Source organism: Amaranthus tricolor, chromosome 9, assembly GCF_026212465.1.
Source record: "Amaranthus tricolor cultivar Red isolate AtriRed21 chromosome 9, ASM2621246v1, whole genome shotgun sequence".
Lineage (NCBI taxonomy): Eukaryota > Viridiplantae > Streptophyta > Magnoliopsida > Caryophyllales > Amaranthaceae > Amaranthus > Amaranthus tricolor.
In genome coordinates, this window is record NC_080055.1 from 9,394,689 (window position 1) to 9,411,200 (window position 16,512).

The following is a 16,512-nucleotide window of genomic DNA, read 5'->3' on the forward strand; positions in this document are numbered from 1 at the left end:
TTTGACTACTATGTGAAAAAGCTGAAAATTCAGAGTAATTACATGAAATTTTCCAAAATTTAATATTATAAAAATATATTATTAGACGATTCAAATAAAATTTTATTTATATATATTTTTTCTTATACTTGAACGATTTTACATGAATTAAATTTATAAAAAATAAAAAAAAACTCTTATGTAGCAATATCCATGGTAAAAAATGTTAGAAAATTTTGTGAACCATTGTTCTCTCCTTTTTCATTACAGATGGAATAAATTGGTGACCTATGAGAAGTCTTCTGGTGAGTATTCTGACTTCTGATAACCCTGTCCCTACCCAAGCAATACCGATAACTTCAAAAATTAATTACAAATTTACAATCATTAAAATCATTAAAATAATCATTCAACTTTTAAAATTAATGCCTTTTTTTCTTTGATGATCATCATCTTTTATCAATTAACCTTCCTTTCTTGATTCTTTCTTTTCTTCTAAATCTTTATTTCCTTCCTTCACTTTATTTACTATTTATAAACAAACACAACATTCTAGAATCTATAAGCAGTTTCCCGAATTCTTCCACCTTTGGTAATCATCTTTTCTGTTCTTTTCTTCCTGTAAATTTTTAATTACAACTTTCTTGCATACAAGAAGCCTACTTTTTTTCTGGGTATTTTTTTTTCATATTTTTCCCATGTTTTTCGTGATTTTGTTGTTATTTTCATCATTAAATTGTTGATTGTACAAATGAACAATGAATAAAGAAATGGGTTGTTTTCAATGTTCAAGAATCTTTCTTGAATGATGAAAATTATGAATGGGTAGTTTTCAAGGAAGATTGTGATGGGTAGAGTTGGTAAACTTGTTCAAGATTCATTCTTTATCAAGAATTATTGATAACTTTTGCAAGTTACAATCTTTTTTTCTGTGGGTGAAAAGAATATGTGAGTGAATTTAGATTTTTGAAAAGGGTGTTTGTGTGACTATTTAATTTGGTAAACACTAATATATGATTGTGTTTGGTTTTCTTTGACAAGGTTCTTGAAAGTTCCATATTACTATGATGATCTCTCAACTGTTTAAAGGGTATGAATATGAATATCAATGGATTCCATGTACTTCTATACTATTTGGTATTGTCACCTGCAAATTGGTATGCTCTCATTACCCTTAAAATTTTTTTCCTTGCAATAACAACACCCACAATGCCAAAACCTTAATTCTAAAAGATTGAGATTGGCTACATGAGCCAGTAGATCAGTTCTAGTAGTCATTTGCTAGAGGTGTTCATTCCGGTTATCGGGTTAATTTCGGGTCATGTGTTTCGGTTTGGTTCAAAATCGGATTTTGTGCCCATATTGGTTTTTATATAATTGTAAATCCATTTTTAAATCAGATCAAATCCGGTTCGGGTACAAAGTTGAGTAAATATCGTGTTGTCGGGTCTGTTTCGAACACCTCTATCCTCCGCATTCAATTAATACTTTTTCTTGCAGTGTAACCACAAATTTTATGAAATTAGGTTGAAATGGCCAAAAAAATTGCATGTTTAAATCACTATTTGTGGGTGGTTTTGTTCCTTGCTATGTGTTGAATTGATCACTTTTGTTTAGGTATATGATTCATCTCATTTGATTAGTGCTACTTGCTTCAAACACTATTCCAACTTTCCTAAGTTGAAACAAATTGAGTGGAATAACAGGTGACTTTTCAATTGCCTCTATGTTGATTAACCTTCCGTTTGAGCTCTTCTTTGTTCTTACTTGATTTTGGCTATTTGTAGGGCTATATCAACTCTACATGCAATCTTTAGCACGGCGTTGTCTATCTATTTGGCATTCTGGTCTGATCTCTATTCGGATGACTTACAACGTGGGCCTGTCTTGTATCGAAGTTCAAATCTGTCGACATTTGTATTAGGGGTAAAGTTTGCTACTTTATTTACTTTTTTGCAATCTTTGTTCTGTGTTCATTGAATTCTCTGTGGTGTTGTGTGATTTCAACCATTATGCTACATTTATCATGGCTTGATTACTTAAACTTCATCTTAGAAACTTAATATGAAGGTAAAATTTTAAGGTATTCAGAATGAATTGGCCTGAGCTGAGGAGTGATTGATCTTTTGGTCACTTATATTGCTGCCAAAAGGAGTTTTAGTTTGTTTTGGGTTTTGGCTGCACTCTTTCTAGAATTTGTTACAGATTTAGGGGGAGAATCACACTTGGAGAAAATTGGTTTACTCTTGCATTGAATAATTCTGTGTTTGATGAGGATCATGTGTTAATTGATGACATTTAAAAAATGGTTGAGCTGGAGATTAGTCTGTATCTAAGTTGTAAGGATCGAGTTCTACTTTAAATCGTTTAGACTGGTATGATCCAATTGTAGGACGTACGATCCTACAAATAAACTTAAATATGCTAAAATATATAGTGCCTAATCATAATTATCATTATATAAGTTTAAATTTGTGATATGAGGTTTATTTGATTTCATTTTTTAGAATGAAATTAAAATACTTTCTAAAATTAGTTTAAAACTCCATATTGATAAAGAATTTTACTCATTATATAGTACTTCATCATTATTACCTACATTACGATTTTGACGGTTCTGTGAATGATCTGAATCGCTCGCTTGACTTTGGATCTTAAAATCCTAGGTTCGTAGATCAGCTTCACGATTTTTATAGCAATGGTCTGTACACTTACTTCCTGCAAGCCGTTTTTTTTTATGTTTGTGTAGTATGAATGGTAATACATTAATCTTAACACAAGTCTAAGTTTTGTTAAAAAAAAAAGACCTTGCTACTTTCTTGAGTGTAACCTCTAATATTCTTTGCTTTTACTTCCCGCCAGACTTGTGATACTTGGTAGTAGATAGGAAAGGAGACTATCTCATGAACCATACATCTAGAAATCCATTTTAGAGCAGAAATTGAGCCATCAAGGAGTAAGTAACGCAATGATTTGTAAAAGGATGAGTTATTGGTTTCTTGCTATGGCTTATGGTTAGATTCTTTGTGACTTTTCCTCTGTGAACCATGAAGTTTTCCTTGTTACTTGTTTGGAGTTCCATTGTGGTTTTTTTTGTTCCATTATTTGGAAATCTAAAATATGTTTACGCCCATGTCCCTTATTTCAACGGGGACAAAGATTTATAATCATGCACACTTCTTATTTATGTGAAACCTTACATGTTTTCTTCCGATGGTTAATCGGAAACAACCTCTTTATTGGTGTCATCACTTCTTATTTGAGGTAATGGAATGTTGTTGCTGAGATTGAGAAAAACTGCACAAGAGCTAAGAATTCCTTCCAAGACAGGCAATTGGACGATTGACCTTGATTGTTATTCTTGGTTGAATGAGAATACCTATCCAGTTCCAAAAGTTTGCACATAAGTAGCTTAAAGGGAGTAAGACACCTAAGGCTCTTGAAGCCAAGAATAGATGGTGTGACATTTAAGACCCCCCAAAATCCTGAAGAAACCAGGAAGAAGAGAAAGGAGAAAAATAGAAGAGAAGACATAAGTGGTGGGCGCATGCATCAAATGAGCTTCTTCAGAGGCTAAGGCCATCAGGCTCTTTAAGGCGCCATACGGTGCTCACCTTTCCGAGCAATATCAAGGCGCCAAATCCATCGCCCACCCAAGGTGCACGTAATCACGCTTTTTAAAACTAAGCCTGATTGTGGGAGTTTTTCCAGAAATTTGGTTGTCTTGCTTGGCTTTGCTAAGCTGTATGGGTTTGAGCAACTTGGGTTCTGTTAGAAATGAAGGAGAACATTATATTACGGAGTTTACATCTTTGAATATCTTTGTGAGTTTTTTGGTAGTTGAAGTCCTTTGCAGTCACTTCCCTTAGCTATTCTATCATAACAGATTATATAAAAATGATTCATTAAATTATGTACACTTCTTAATTATGGGAAGTTTCTAATAATATTTGCTACCAATGGTCTACTGGAAACAACCTTTTTGTCATCACTAACAAAGTTAAAGTTGCGTACATCCGAACCCTCCAAACCCCACTTACACGGTAGCCATTTTATGTCGTTGGGGTAATGGAATGGATAAGCTATAGCCTTTGAATCGATGCTCTTCCTTAGCTTGTAGTGGTAACATAGAAAGATCCGTAAAACCCAATAGCTAAACGTCAGATGCTTATCTGTCATCAAACCATTTTGATTTTGTAAATCATCTTTTGACTCTTCTAAATTAACAGGTTTCAGTTGGATACTTCCTTTCAGATCTTGCCATGATTTTTTGGTTTTATCCTGCTTTAGGTGGATTGGAATATGTAAGTTATTTCTTCATTTCGTGTTCTTTTTTTTTCTTTTAGGCATCATGCTAGTTAATTGATGTTGAATGGACAATGGGTGATTCCGCAGGTACTTCATCATTTTCTATCGATGGGAGGACTTGGATATTCTATGTTAACTGGGCTCGGGCAATTCTATGCCTATATGGTTCTTCTTTCCGAGACAACGACGCCCGGGATCAATTTGAGATGGTAACTTCAGCACTGATTTTATACATCCATATTTCTTTATTTTATGAATTTAGAGTCGAGATTTGATGGATTTATAAGGATCAGTTTCTTTTCCCTTAAATTTATCAAATCCTTCCGAAGTCAGAAAAGGTTTTGGTCTTAAACACTAGCGTTACTTTTTCGTTTTACCTAGTATGACATAAAGCTTCGGTTTTGAAGGTATCTCGACGCAGTTGGGATGAAAAAATCAAAATCCTATTTGGTTAACGGAGTGGCTATATTCTTAACTTGGCTGGTGAGTAATATTTAATAACCCTTTTGCAAAATTCAATCAGTTTACGTTTTTCTCTTGGTAAAGCATGTCTTGATTGCTTCTTTCGATTCGTGCTTGTTCTCTTCTAGGTTGCACGGATTCTTCTATTTATGTATGTGTTTTACCACATCTATTCTCATTACGGCCAGGTAAAGTGTTGAACGTGTTGTATAATCCCTGGTTTTATCATGATAAGATTGCGTATATCCGACCCTCAAACCCCGCCTAGGTGGGACCCATTAAATGGCGTTGAAGTCGTGTAATGCAACTTTCCTTCAGTAGTCCTTATCTGCTTTAATTTCCTTGTCTTTCAGATAAAACAGCTTCCGGATTTGGGCTATTTCCTGATTTTGATTGGTCCGTGCATTCTTGGATGCTTGAATATGATGTGGTTTACGAAGATTACGAAAGGAATGATCAAAACACTAACAGTAAAGCACGATTGAAGAAGGACAACATCGCACTCGTTACTCCAGCAACTGTACAGATCAGGCTGAAGCAAATAGTCATACCGATGGAAAATCTCTACTTTCCTGGTGTGTCGACTATGCTAGATGACGTACAGATCAGGGTGAAGCAAAAAATCATTGTACAAGCGAATTACACGGATGTTTTTTTTACCGTTAACGCGATCAAAAGATTAAAGAAATTTATGGGTTCAAAGTTATAGCTTCCTCTGAAGAATAAGTCTGGCCCTGTATTTCTTGGATGTATATATTTTTTTTATGGATTATTTTTTATGTTAAAGGTTGGTTTGTGGTGGATTTTCATGTATTATGTTCAACATCAAGTGAAATTCTCACATTTTATCAAAATGGAAGTTAGTTTATTTGATAGGGATGGATATACAGAGTGTAAGCTTTTTTACACAACTTTTTACAATTAGATTATTTATGAAAATTTGCCCAAATCAATGCTTTTATCATTTGAGTCCTCAGGTTAATTTTTTGTCACGTGTTTTGAATCGGTTTTAAATCGCGTCTTGTGTCACGTTGCTTTTTATATGATTTTAAATTTATTTGATTGAAGTCGGGTCAAGTTGGATTCGACTATAAGGTTGAAAAAACATTGAATTGTTAAGTCTGTTTTGGACACCTCTACTTTTAGTAACTACCATTTCCACTCTAGAGGACAACATTTGTCATAATTCTCAAAGTACCATCCACATAGGATATGGTATGTGGGTGCTTTTCTTACTAATTTCATTTGACCCTAAGACTATTGATGTCAATGGTTTTAACTAGTTAGTAAATTTTAGTTTATCATCCTGAAACAAAGAAAACTGCTAATGTTGTTAACGATTTTTTATCGAATGATTCTTTATCGAGTACAAATCGCTAACAACGACAACAATTTTCTTTGTGTTACAAATCTAATTTTGTACTAAAACAAGCGGAAACGCTATCAAATCCAAATCCAAATTTTCCATTCAAAACAGATTGATCAATCTCTTTCGACATAATCAAGTACAGAAGACTTCCAAAGGTGGAGGACGAAAACCAAATATATGTTTTCTCCTCCGTTTTCATCTTTGTTAAATCATATGCAATTTCTTCGACTCCAGATTCAGCAGGAGTCAGAAGGATAAATAATTTTGACAGAGAAAACAAATTATGATATAGAGAGGCAAAGGAATGAACATTATAATATCAGGTGATTCGCTTAACAATCTACAAGCATACAAGAGGACAGACTCATCGTGGGCAGTTAACTTCTGCCATTTTGCTCTTCCGATTTAAGCATAAGATTGGTGATCCCTTCAAATACTCGAGGATTACTTTGTATAATTGATTTTCCTTCATCGAATTGGATGATATGGAGTGGTGCCGCGCTTTGGAGGGAGCTTCCTCAATATAAACAAGACCAGTGAAGACGGTAATATTTCTACCAACTGAGAAAACGAGAAACCAGCAAATTTAGAATGTATTTCAGGTAATTGCTTCAATTTTTTCATTATCGTGTCGATTTGCAAATGTGTTGAGTAAAAAGAAACTTGTTACAAGAAAATTAAAAAGGGATTAAACTTACCACATAGTAAATGAAATTGAGAACGGGATGATATAGAACGTCAAGGTTAGCGGCTTTATCAAAAGCATTGAAGCACATCTGCATTAGCATTAGGCCAAAAACGAAAGCGAGAGAAAAGAATACATTAGACCGATCTTATCAAATACAAACATCCAAGTCTTGTTACTTCAAAAGGTTTTGAATGAAAGAAAGGAACTTTGTTCTCGGTTTCTCCTTTCTAAGTCACAAGAAAATAACTTCGAAACAATTTTGAGGAGAGTATTCAAGTGTCTTTTGTTTAAACTCAGAAAATATTATTGGCCCTCATAAGTTTTTAAATTCAGCAGATCCTATTAATACGTTGCAGGAGCATATACTTGAATCAAGAAAACACAAAGTCGAATGTTGCATCTATGGAGTAAATAAGACAAATAATACCCAAGAAACGCTAATCTTCGAGGCTCGAAGAAACTAAGCACTAACGGCCCGTTTGGTAATTAGTACTAAATGGAGGAATGACAATGAAAAATTAGTGTAATTTTGGTAGGAATATCTCTTGACAAATTTAGTGGTCATGCTTATTCTCCTTCAACAATCTCATTTTCTTCACAACATTCATTCCAGTACATTATCATTAGAAAAATCTAATATTAGGTGGTAATGGAAAATTATGAACAAAACTTTTTTATGATCAAACTTCATTATCATGTGAATGACATGACATAATACATATCATGAAAATTAACACTACAAATCATTCTCATTACCACCAATTTGTACCGAAAACCAAACGGGCCGTAAGTTCTCTTTTCTTCTTTTCATATTTGAATCCCAAGAGCATTTAAGCTTTCCGAGCCAGAATCCTCAATATAAGTAATAACACATATGTTATCTGTGAAAATCAAACCAAGGTGTAGCAAAGATGCAACTGGACTTACCATGATACATCTTACAAGGAAGCATGAGAAACATATCGTGGTCACATAGCCAACCTGCAAACACACACAATGGTAAAAAACTATACTTCTATATAAATCACGCTAAGAAGCTTTGGCACGGAGCATGGAATTGGAAGGTGGGGGAGAGAACAGAGTAATGCACCTCCTGAAGCTTCTTACGTCTCCCTTTTGATTCTACTGGGAAGCGCTGTAACATCAAGAAAAGTCTGCCCAGAAAAGAAAAGAAGAATGTCAAAACAAGTATTTTGCTACATAAACTATTGCCCTTGAAAAGTAATCAAAGTTCCACATAATAGAGCACTCCTAATGAACGTTGTATGTCAGGAGAGACACTACAACGTCATGGAGCTCATCCCTAGCACGGGAGTTTATCATAGAGCTCAACACAGGCGTGGGAATTTTTCATTTGGGAAATATCTCAACTTAAGCTATCTAACACTCACATGCTCACAAGACACAGTACTAGTCGTGGATAGCTATGGGCAAATGGGCAGAGGCCATAGACTATAGAGCCCTCTTTTGGATGAAAAGGACCAGCAAGGACAATATCATGATCTAATCACAGCCGAAACATTCTCTCGGAGCCAGGTTCATAAAACTCCTATTCTAACAGTGTTACCTAATTCATAATTTATTTTGTTCTCTGAATTCACACCTCACCCAAAATGAGCCAAAAATAAACCAAAACCTACCAAAACAGCTTGTATCAATTCCACTTTGTAATACCAAGAAACAATCCAGCTTTATCAATCCAGGAGTCATCCTCAAAGATCAAGATAAAAATTTCGGCAGATTTCCTAAACTTAAGAGATTCCTCTTACCTCTATCACCCACAAAGATCAAGATTGAGCTCAATTTTGGCAAATTGACGTCTAGAAAATTCTGAACTAGGCTCAATCATTCAATGTCCAACTAAACTCAGCCAGCATTTCTATCAAAGACCAGTTGAAGTCAGGGGCGAAGCCAGGATTTTGAATTAAGGGAGGCCAAATTGTTGATATACTAGCAAATTATTTACTCCCTCCAATTCACTATTAATGTCCCATTTGTTTTATGCACTCTATCCAATGCACTTATTCAATCATTAATATCTCTAATTGTGCATAATAAAAAATTATGAAAAGTTGATATGAATAATCCTTGTATTGAGAAGACTCAAACAAAATCCCACTTGACTATGTTTTAACTTATAGATTAATAATAAAATACAAATTAAGAGTAAGAGATGAATAGTGTCCAAAAAGCAAATGGGATGTTAGTACTGAATTGGAGGGAGTACTATATAAAAGCTAGTAAAAACTATGAAATGAATTTGAATCATAACAAAAATTATATTTGGCAAATGGAGTTTAAGCCTCCCTATAATTATCCCTTTTGAAAAAAACTAAGCGTTTATTACTCCATATATATGCCTAGTAAATCTCCAAGAGAGGCCAAAGCCAAAAATACAAAGGATCGCATTTTCAGCAAGAAAGGACGGGCCTCCCCTGGCCCCCATGTAGCTTCGCCCATGGTTGAAGTAAGCAATGAAGTCATACCAAACAAGAGATTAGACATGGAATGCAAATTCTAGTTATGAATTCTGATTGAGGTCATAACGTGGTACGGGCTTAAAAGTTGACACAGATCACACCCACATACCCCAACAGCTTATAGTGAAGATATAAAGGCATAATAAAGGTCAATGAGAAAACCAATATAATCCCTTACAATCTCCATTGACAGAAAGCAATGACAGATGAAAACCAAGTTTAGAGGTAGCTAGTTACCTTCCTCCATAAAGAAGAAAGCCAAGAGCTGCAAACAACGACACCCCTGCATATACATAAATAAGAGGTCAAATTGACTTGTAGGTAATTAAAATACTCAACTTTGAACTAACCAACTATAAGTCAAAAACAAACCTGCAAAAAACATCTTAGACAAAATTACCAGAGCAGGGGTTGGTTTCCACCACAAGATCAACCACAAAGTGAACTGAAATAACAAAAGATACATTTAGCAGAATTATTACTGTCAGTCATCCATCAAAAAAATCTCACTGCAAGTAAAGTAAGCTGATAGAGGGGCAGTATGCAGCAAAGTGATGCCCTCTAATAAAAAATGAGCAAAGCGAGTAGTTAGACAAAGGACACATTTAAATGATACAAAATAAAATGTACCTCAAATCTATCGAAAGTAAACATGAGAACTTCACTAGCAAATAAAGAAAAGAGGCTTTGCTGCAAACGACCATGAACCAAACAAATTGACATCCTCAAGAGATAGGACTCTCTAAAAATCAATGGATCAGACAAACCATTGTACTCAACAATTACAAAGCCTAAATCCCAACAATGTACTCAAATTGCCTAAAAGTCTTTTAGTTGGATAACTATTAGTAACTTATTTCTTTAATTAATTTTATAGGTCCATTGTGTACAATCTATGTTACTCGGACAACGGTGCAAGTGTCGGGTATGGGTACATACCCAAGTGTTAGACATGTCCAAGCTCAAAACTTTAGACATGGAAATATTTATCTTAAAATTGGACACAGGTGAATGGCATGGACGGAATACACAAAACAGATTCCTGACTAAAAGACTTGTTATGAGATCTTCAAATGCAAATAGTTGCTACACATTTCAGCTTAACCAGTTTGCTAGTTATCAAATTTCTACATAACACCCATTAGTGAGCACATAAGACATGACGGTTTATTTTCCGTATTTGTACTTTTCTCTCTTAAAGTGTTTTTGCAAGTGATTGGAGTGCAGATTTGACAATTGAATTGTCGGACACTCCAATCATTAGACATACTGAGGAGTGAGGACTACTCTTAAACTTAAGATCGGATGCACCAATATCCTAACCTCAAACCGTCTAAATTTGTTTTTGTCACATAGCAATCTCAAACCTATTACTTTGTTTTAATCCGATGGTTCCATTGGGTTTAGCAATTAAACAGCAACATTAGCACCACGTAAAGGTCCAAAGCAACGCAACTAATTTGGATGGTTGATTTGGAAGCTGGTAATACTAATATAGATTTTCTCTCTCTTTCTTTCGTTCATCTTTATAAGAGAGACCTCTTGTGGCTGTTCTCTTATTTTGGAGCATAATTTCATTGTTTCTTGTATTGGTGTAGGTTCGAAAAACTCTAGAGCCTGGATTTCCACATGGTACTACCTAAATTTCCTTACACACCCACTGACCCACCTAGAAACAAAAATAGAAGATATAAATTTGAATGTGAGATCAAAAGGAGGAACTAAACTAAAGAAACCAAAGGGAAAGTCGTTCAGGATTGTTATATTGTAATTAATCTCGGTACATTCTACAAAATCCAGCATACAGACTCAAATTATGTGTATGCCATTCAATTCAACTAATTTAAAAAAAATTTATAATTCAAGGACATCAAATTAGGTTTTTTCTCCATTCTTTACTTCCATCAATGAGTAATGCAACTCCTTGGAGCCATATATGCGCACAAAAGAGAACAAAAACAATAATGGTTGTTAACATTTAACTAAAGAACTAAGATAATAATAATTAAAGCGCAAAACGTTCGGTCCAAAGTTGCTTCACGTGAGTCTCCTTGTATAAATCTATGTAAGACGCAAACAATAAACTAAAAGAGATCCATGAAGGATCAACGACCAAAGAAGGTAATACCTAACAAAGTCACAATAGAATATCACTTAATATTACACATATCTTGAAAAAGAACTTCGGCTTTCTCCATCCACAAAATCGAAAAATCTTACATACTTCACTTTTGAATATACTTCCTTAGTTCCAAACTAGATGGATTCTCGCGCCACGCACGATTTATAAATGTTACTTAATACTACTTACTAATCATATATATAACCAGGTTATTATTCAATTTTTAAATCAAAAAATAATAAATTAATTTATTTTGAAAACAGTTAAATTATTTAATAATTTTTAAGTTACTGTTAGATTATAAAAACATATTACTATTATATATGTTCTTTTTGTTCTTTTACATTTTTCAACTATCGGATAATCACTATTATCAATTTTTCATGTAATTCTTCAAATGATATAGGATCATCACGAACGTTTATTCCATCTATAACACATTTGATGTAAGTGTGATTAGGAAAGATTTAAAAGTTTCTGATTTAAAAGAATAGAAGTAGATAAGAAAGAATAGTAGAAGAATATTGATAAGAGCCAAATCACAAGAACAAACTCAATGATTTGGGGTTTTAGGCTAGAGACAAGACACACTCAATCTCCCCTAAGAATTAACACTCAAGACAAACTCAAAGTGATAATTGAAATTACTATTTCTTTGGACAAACACAAGAAGAAAAGCAATGCATAAAACACAAGGTTTATATTATGAAACAAAATCTGAATTTTTTTTTATTACAAAAATTCCTTTATATAGGGTGAATACAAGATTCTAGAAGCTTTCAAATACATCCCCTATTTCGGTCAATACATCTCCCTTTGTTGGTCAACACATTCATGAATTAATTAGAGTTCATGTACCAAAAATTCTTCTAAATACAATGAACTTGTTAATTTCTAGAAACTAAATTCATCCCCCTTAATAAAGACTAAATTCATCCCCCTTTATAATAAAGACTAAATTCATCCCCCTTTATAGTAAAGAAAATCAGCCCCAAAAATTCATAAGTAAAAATAAAAATTAATATTCTGGACCAACATTGCATATTGATGCCACCCTTGCTCTTTTGTACCATTTATTTGTTATCCCATACTAAGCATGTGACAAATTCTGGTTTGCGAAAAAAAAGAATTAAACCCGAGTTTCTCAAGAATTAAAGCAACGGGCTTATGAACACTCGATCTTGAATCAACATTGATAAGAAACATTGCTAAGGCTATCAAGGACTTTATTAGTGATATCCTCTGGTATCATAGGATCCCCTAGTAAGGCTAGTTCATCGGTGCACGCGTTAATAGCGTTCATATATTAAGAGATTAATAGAGGTCCTTTAACAATGACACGCAATTTTGCTTTCACCTATTTTTTATGTCAGCGTGAAGGCTTAGCATAAGTGGTAAAGATGTAACTTCCAAGATAGGTAATTTTTGGAGGTAAGCTTCGTGATATTAAGGAGAGAAACAATGATGAGAGGTCGAGAAGGTTCAAGTTCATTGGGTACGGTGTTGGAAGCCATGGAAGAGTGGTGGGCCAAAGGAAAGCATGGAGTAGTAGGATCAAAATGCTCTGATACCATATAAAAGCTTAAAACAGAGATGAAAAGTAGAAGAATTGTGTATTTACCACTCTCTCTATCTCCCTCCCTCCCTCCCTCCCTATCTATCTATCTATCTATCTATCTATCTATCTATCTATATATATATATATATATATATATATATATATATATATATATATATATATATATATATATATATATATATATATTAGTATAATGCTTAATGGTAAATACACAATTCATCTACTTTTCATCTCTCTTTTAAACTTTTATATACATAATAAGAATATTTCAAGTAGAAAATTATATTCTAACATACATGATTACATTTTATGAGAATATACAATACAATATTCTATACTAATATAGATAGAATAAAATCATTGATTGAGATACTTCATCGATTGAGTATCTTGAGATAGTAGTATTATTCTTTACATATTGTTGAAGCCAAAAGAGGTTAGACTAAAAGATACTTAAGATAGCAGTTAAATGTATATAATACTAACATCAAAGTTTGCTTACACCTATTACAACATCATAGTTGAAAGATTTCTTGATCATTTAAGCAAAGCTCGAATATAATAGACTTTATCACCAAATCAATCCACCATGTCAGTGGTCCATGCCATTTTCTTGAAAATATCTTTGACTAGGACAAATCAATCAAGCAAATCACTCATCCGCCATCCCACCCCTCCCTCTCCCAAAAAGATATAAAGGGAAGGACTATCATGAGAAATGAGTCGAATTATGGAGATTAAAAGAAATTAACATCATTTCGAAAAGTTGATGCTAATAATGGATTCATATCCAAAAGAAAATCACCTGGATGGCATACACCACAGCATTAATAGTGAAAAAACTAGGTCTGAGTCCATCAGTAGATACCGCACGCGCCTGCACAAACATCAATTAGAGACAAGAAAAACATTACGAAACTCGGCATTCAAACACAAAATTGAAAGGCAAATGGAAGCATCATATAATCGTCAAACCTGATAGTATATCTCTGCCCAGAACAAGACCAAAAGTGCATAGGTAGTGAAGAATGCAAGACTTGGCAAATCAAGCATGATGTGTTGCACAATCTAAAGTTTACACGTAAAACGTACCATAAGCTACAATCTCAGACCAACATAAATAACCAAAAAACACAAAGGAACCCATGTAAATCAAAATGATGCCAAACCTCCGGCTGCAATAGTTGAACATCCCGACGGAACAAGAACACTAGACATCTAACTGCACAAACATTCAGATTTAGTTAACTATAATTATAAACTACCCATGAAAGAATGTCATCAAAGTTCAAATCCATAAACAGTATTTCAACCAATGGTGTCAAGCATCAGTTATCATACCTCCATTAACAAAGAAATTCAGAAAATGAAAGACTTTCTGCGTGGTCCATCCGTACTCTGGAACTCTCGATTGTATTCTTATTAATTGTACCTACATCACCAATCCCATCAAACCCACATCAAAAACTCTACAATATCAAAAACTCATATTGCTAATGCAAGTGCCAAAACTCCTAAAAATGACGATGACTCTGAACATATAATTGAACATGCTTTATCACGTACTTTGGAAAAGGAAGACGGAGATGTGTCAAGTTGTGATGTTTTAAGGTTTGGAACGATACATGAGGTGATCAACGTGGGGCGTATAAGGCTTCACTAAGGAGGTTAGACCATGCCTTGAACGAGGCAAGGCATGGGTATGTGGGCCGCTCGAACAAGGCAACACGAAAAGACAAACCAGAAGCTGTTAGAAGAAGCCGCTTGTTCGAGCTGGCCTATGCTCGTCCACGCAGAAGTACAGGCAGCAGACAGAAGGTGAGAAAACCTGCAGGTCGTTCGAGCACTTGGGTGCCTCGTTCGAGCAGCAGCCTAGGATGCTTCCAACGGTTAGTTTTCATACATTTGGGGCATTGAAGGGGGCTTTATTTCTGAGTTTATTGTCATGCATTGATGTAGAGTTATTGTGTGGTTCTAGAATGTAGTATAACCTCTATAAAGGGCATACACATTCATAAAAACACACAACACACAATATTGTAGTGAGGGCTAATACACAGGTGAGGATTTAAGGTGTTTACCAAAAGAATTTGTTCCTTTTATGTTAGTATTTGTGATCTTGAGAAATTGTTCGAAATTATAGAGGGTTATTTATATTGGTATTGTTAAATCCAAATATAAATAAACATTTGTTGAGGGGAGGTATCAAGATACCTCATATATCTTGTGTTCATCTTTCCTTATTGTTTTTTGTTGTTTTCATCTTGCCAATTAGATGACCCGTGTATTTAAATGCCTCCAAGAACACAACTTTTAACACAATATCTAACCAAAGATAAGGAGAATCGGGTTTTGTATCTGTTGGAGCATGTATGGCTTTCCCAGGAACAAAAGTTAGCCCCTCCCCTCCTCTATACCTACCCTAATACCTAAAAAGATTAAAAAAACCCTTTTTGTTTCCTTTAGTACTTTCAATTTTCCATACATAAAGAGTACCAAATCAGATCATAGTCCAATCATCAAATACCAATTGAAAGATCAAAAGCAACTAAAATTACCCAAAAACCCAATTAAACCTATCAATCTTTCTAATTATTTTTGTTTTGAAATGCTATCAATCATTCTAAATGAAAAAAATATATCAAAGCAAACAATATTATTAAAACAAACCCATAAATTTAAGGGAATAAAAGTATTACCAAGGCCACAGCAGAAACAATTCCATATAAAATTGCAAGGATATGAAAAATTCGATCTTGATAAAGATGAGAATCATTGATATCATTCCACCAACTGGAAGCATCCTTTAAAAGAAAAGCTGTTACAGCCAATGAAGGGTCTAGTGTTTCCGCCATTATTGGAAGCTTCAAACTTTCAGCTACAAATTGAAACTTGAAACTCCCCTTTTAGATTTTTGACCCTAAAAACTTAATTTTTTTCCCAGATAAAAAAATAATAATTATTAATGTGGGCAAAAGAATAATGTGATTTTGATCTAACATATGGAGCATGATTTATGTTGTTATTAATTTAAGGACAAAAAAAAAAGGAAATTTCGTGAAAGAGAGAAGGAACACCGTTTAGTTTGGCTTCCGTTTCATTACGGAGTAATAGGCATTTGATAAATTAATTGGAATTTTTGATAAATTAGTTGGTTGAAATAATTTATGGATATGAATAAGTTGTTTTCAAATAAGTTGCTCATAATTTGAATTAGCTGGTCAAACTCGTTAATAAAGTCAGCTAGTCAAATTAGCCACTGTAATCAGCTATTAGATATCAGTTGTTTGCCAAATACCCCATAGGATTGTTTGAGAGACTATTGGCGTTTTTTTAGCACAAAATCATGACATGTATATTTAGTAGGTTAAAGCGATTACTTACAATTTTAAAATAATTAATGGGAGTTACTAAATTTCGCCACCCTTTTCATTTTATCGCCACACCCCTTCCCACTAAATTACGTATTTGCCCCTGAAGTTTAAAAAATTACAAAATTGCCACTCCTTACAAATTTCTTATTTA

The 16,512-nt window shown here is 34.0% G+C and overlaps 2 protein-coding genes across 3 annotated transcripts; one reads left to right on the top strand and one right to left on the bottom strand.

The window, feature by feature from the left end:
- Positions 1–294: 294 nt before the first annotated feature.
- On the top strand, positions 295–5,624 carry LOC130823608 (uncharacterized). 2 transcript variants are annotated; one of them, XM_057688286.1, is made up of 9 exons: positions 295–927; positions 1,021–1,136; positions 1,597–1,685; positions 1,767–1,905; positions 4,209–4,283; positions 4,375–4,496; positions 4,695–4,770; positions 4,878–4,937; positions 5,103–5,624. In XM_057688286.1, the coding sequence occupies exons 2-9, from the start codon at positions 1,044–1,046 to the stop codon at positions 5,232–5,234; spliced, it is 786 nt and encodes a 261-aa protein (XP_057544269.1). In that variant the 5' UTR covers positions 295–927; positions 1,021–1,043; the 3' UTR covers positions 5,235–5,624. The 2 variants fall into 2 exon arrangements, with proteins under 2 accessions (XP_057544269.1, XP_057544268.1); XM_057688285.1 differs by having other exon boundaries at positions 296–571.
- A 568-nt stretch (positions 5,625–6,192) lies between these two features.
- Positions 6,193–15,986, bottom strand: LOC130823606 (tobamovirus multiplication protein 3-like). Its single transcript, XM_057688284.1, has 11 exons — positions 15,687–15,986; positions 14,329–14,419; positions 14,157–14,209; positions 13,963–14,055; positions 13,793–13,864; positions 9,659–9,731; positions 9,524–9,569; positions 7,897–7,960; positions 7,734–7,787; positions 6,817–6,894; positions 6,193–6,679 (listed from the first exon to the last, which is right to left on the bottom strand). The coding sequence occupies exons 1-11, from the start codon at positions 15,840–15,842 to the stop codon at positions 6,587–6,589; spliced, it is 873 nt and encodes a 290-aa protein (XP_057544267.1). The 5' UTR covers positions 15,843–15,986; the 3' UTR covers positions 6,193–6,586.
- Between the last annotated feature and the right edge of the window lie 526 nt (positions 15,987–16,512).

Excerpts from the sequence above, each read along its gene's own strand:
- LOC130823606 (XM_057688284.1), bottom strand. The coding sequence starts at position 15,842 with ATGGCGGAAACACTAGACCCTTCATTGGCTGTAACAGCTTTTCTTTTA. Across the intron at positions 7,961-9,523 it reads TTTCTTCTTTATGGAGGAAG|ACTTTTCTTGATGTTACAGC; the intron begins GTAACTAGCTAC and ends TTTTCTGGGCAG. Across the intron at positions 6,680-6,816 it reads TCAATTTCATTTACTATGTG|TTGGTAGAAATATTACCGTC; the intron begins GTAAGTTTAATC and ends TCGTTTTCTCAG.
- LOC130823608 (XM_057688286.1), top strand. The coding sequence starts at position 1,044 with ATGATGATCTCTCAACTGTTTAAAGGGTATGAATATGAATATCAATGG. Across the intron at positions 1,906-4,208 it reads TGTCGACATTTGTATTAGGG|GTTTCAGTTGGATACTTCCT; the intron begins GTAAAGTTTGCT and ends CTAAATTAACAG. Across the intron at positions 4,497-4,694 it reads CCCGGGATCAATTTGAGATG|GTATCTCGACGCAGTTGGGA; the intron begins GTAACTTCAGCA and ends TCGGTTTTGAAG.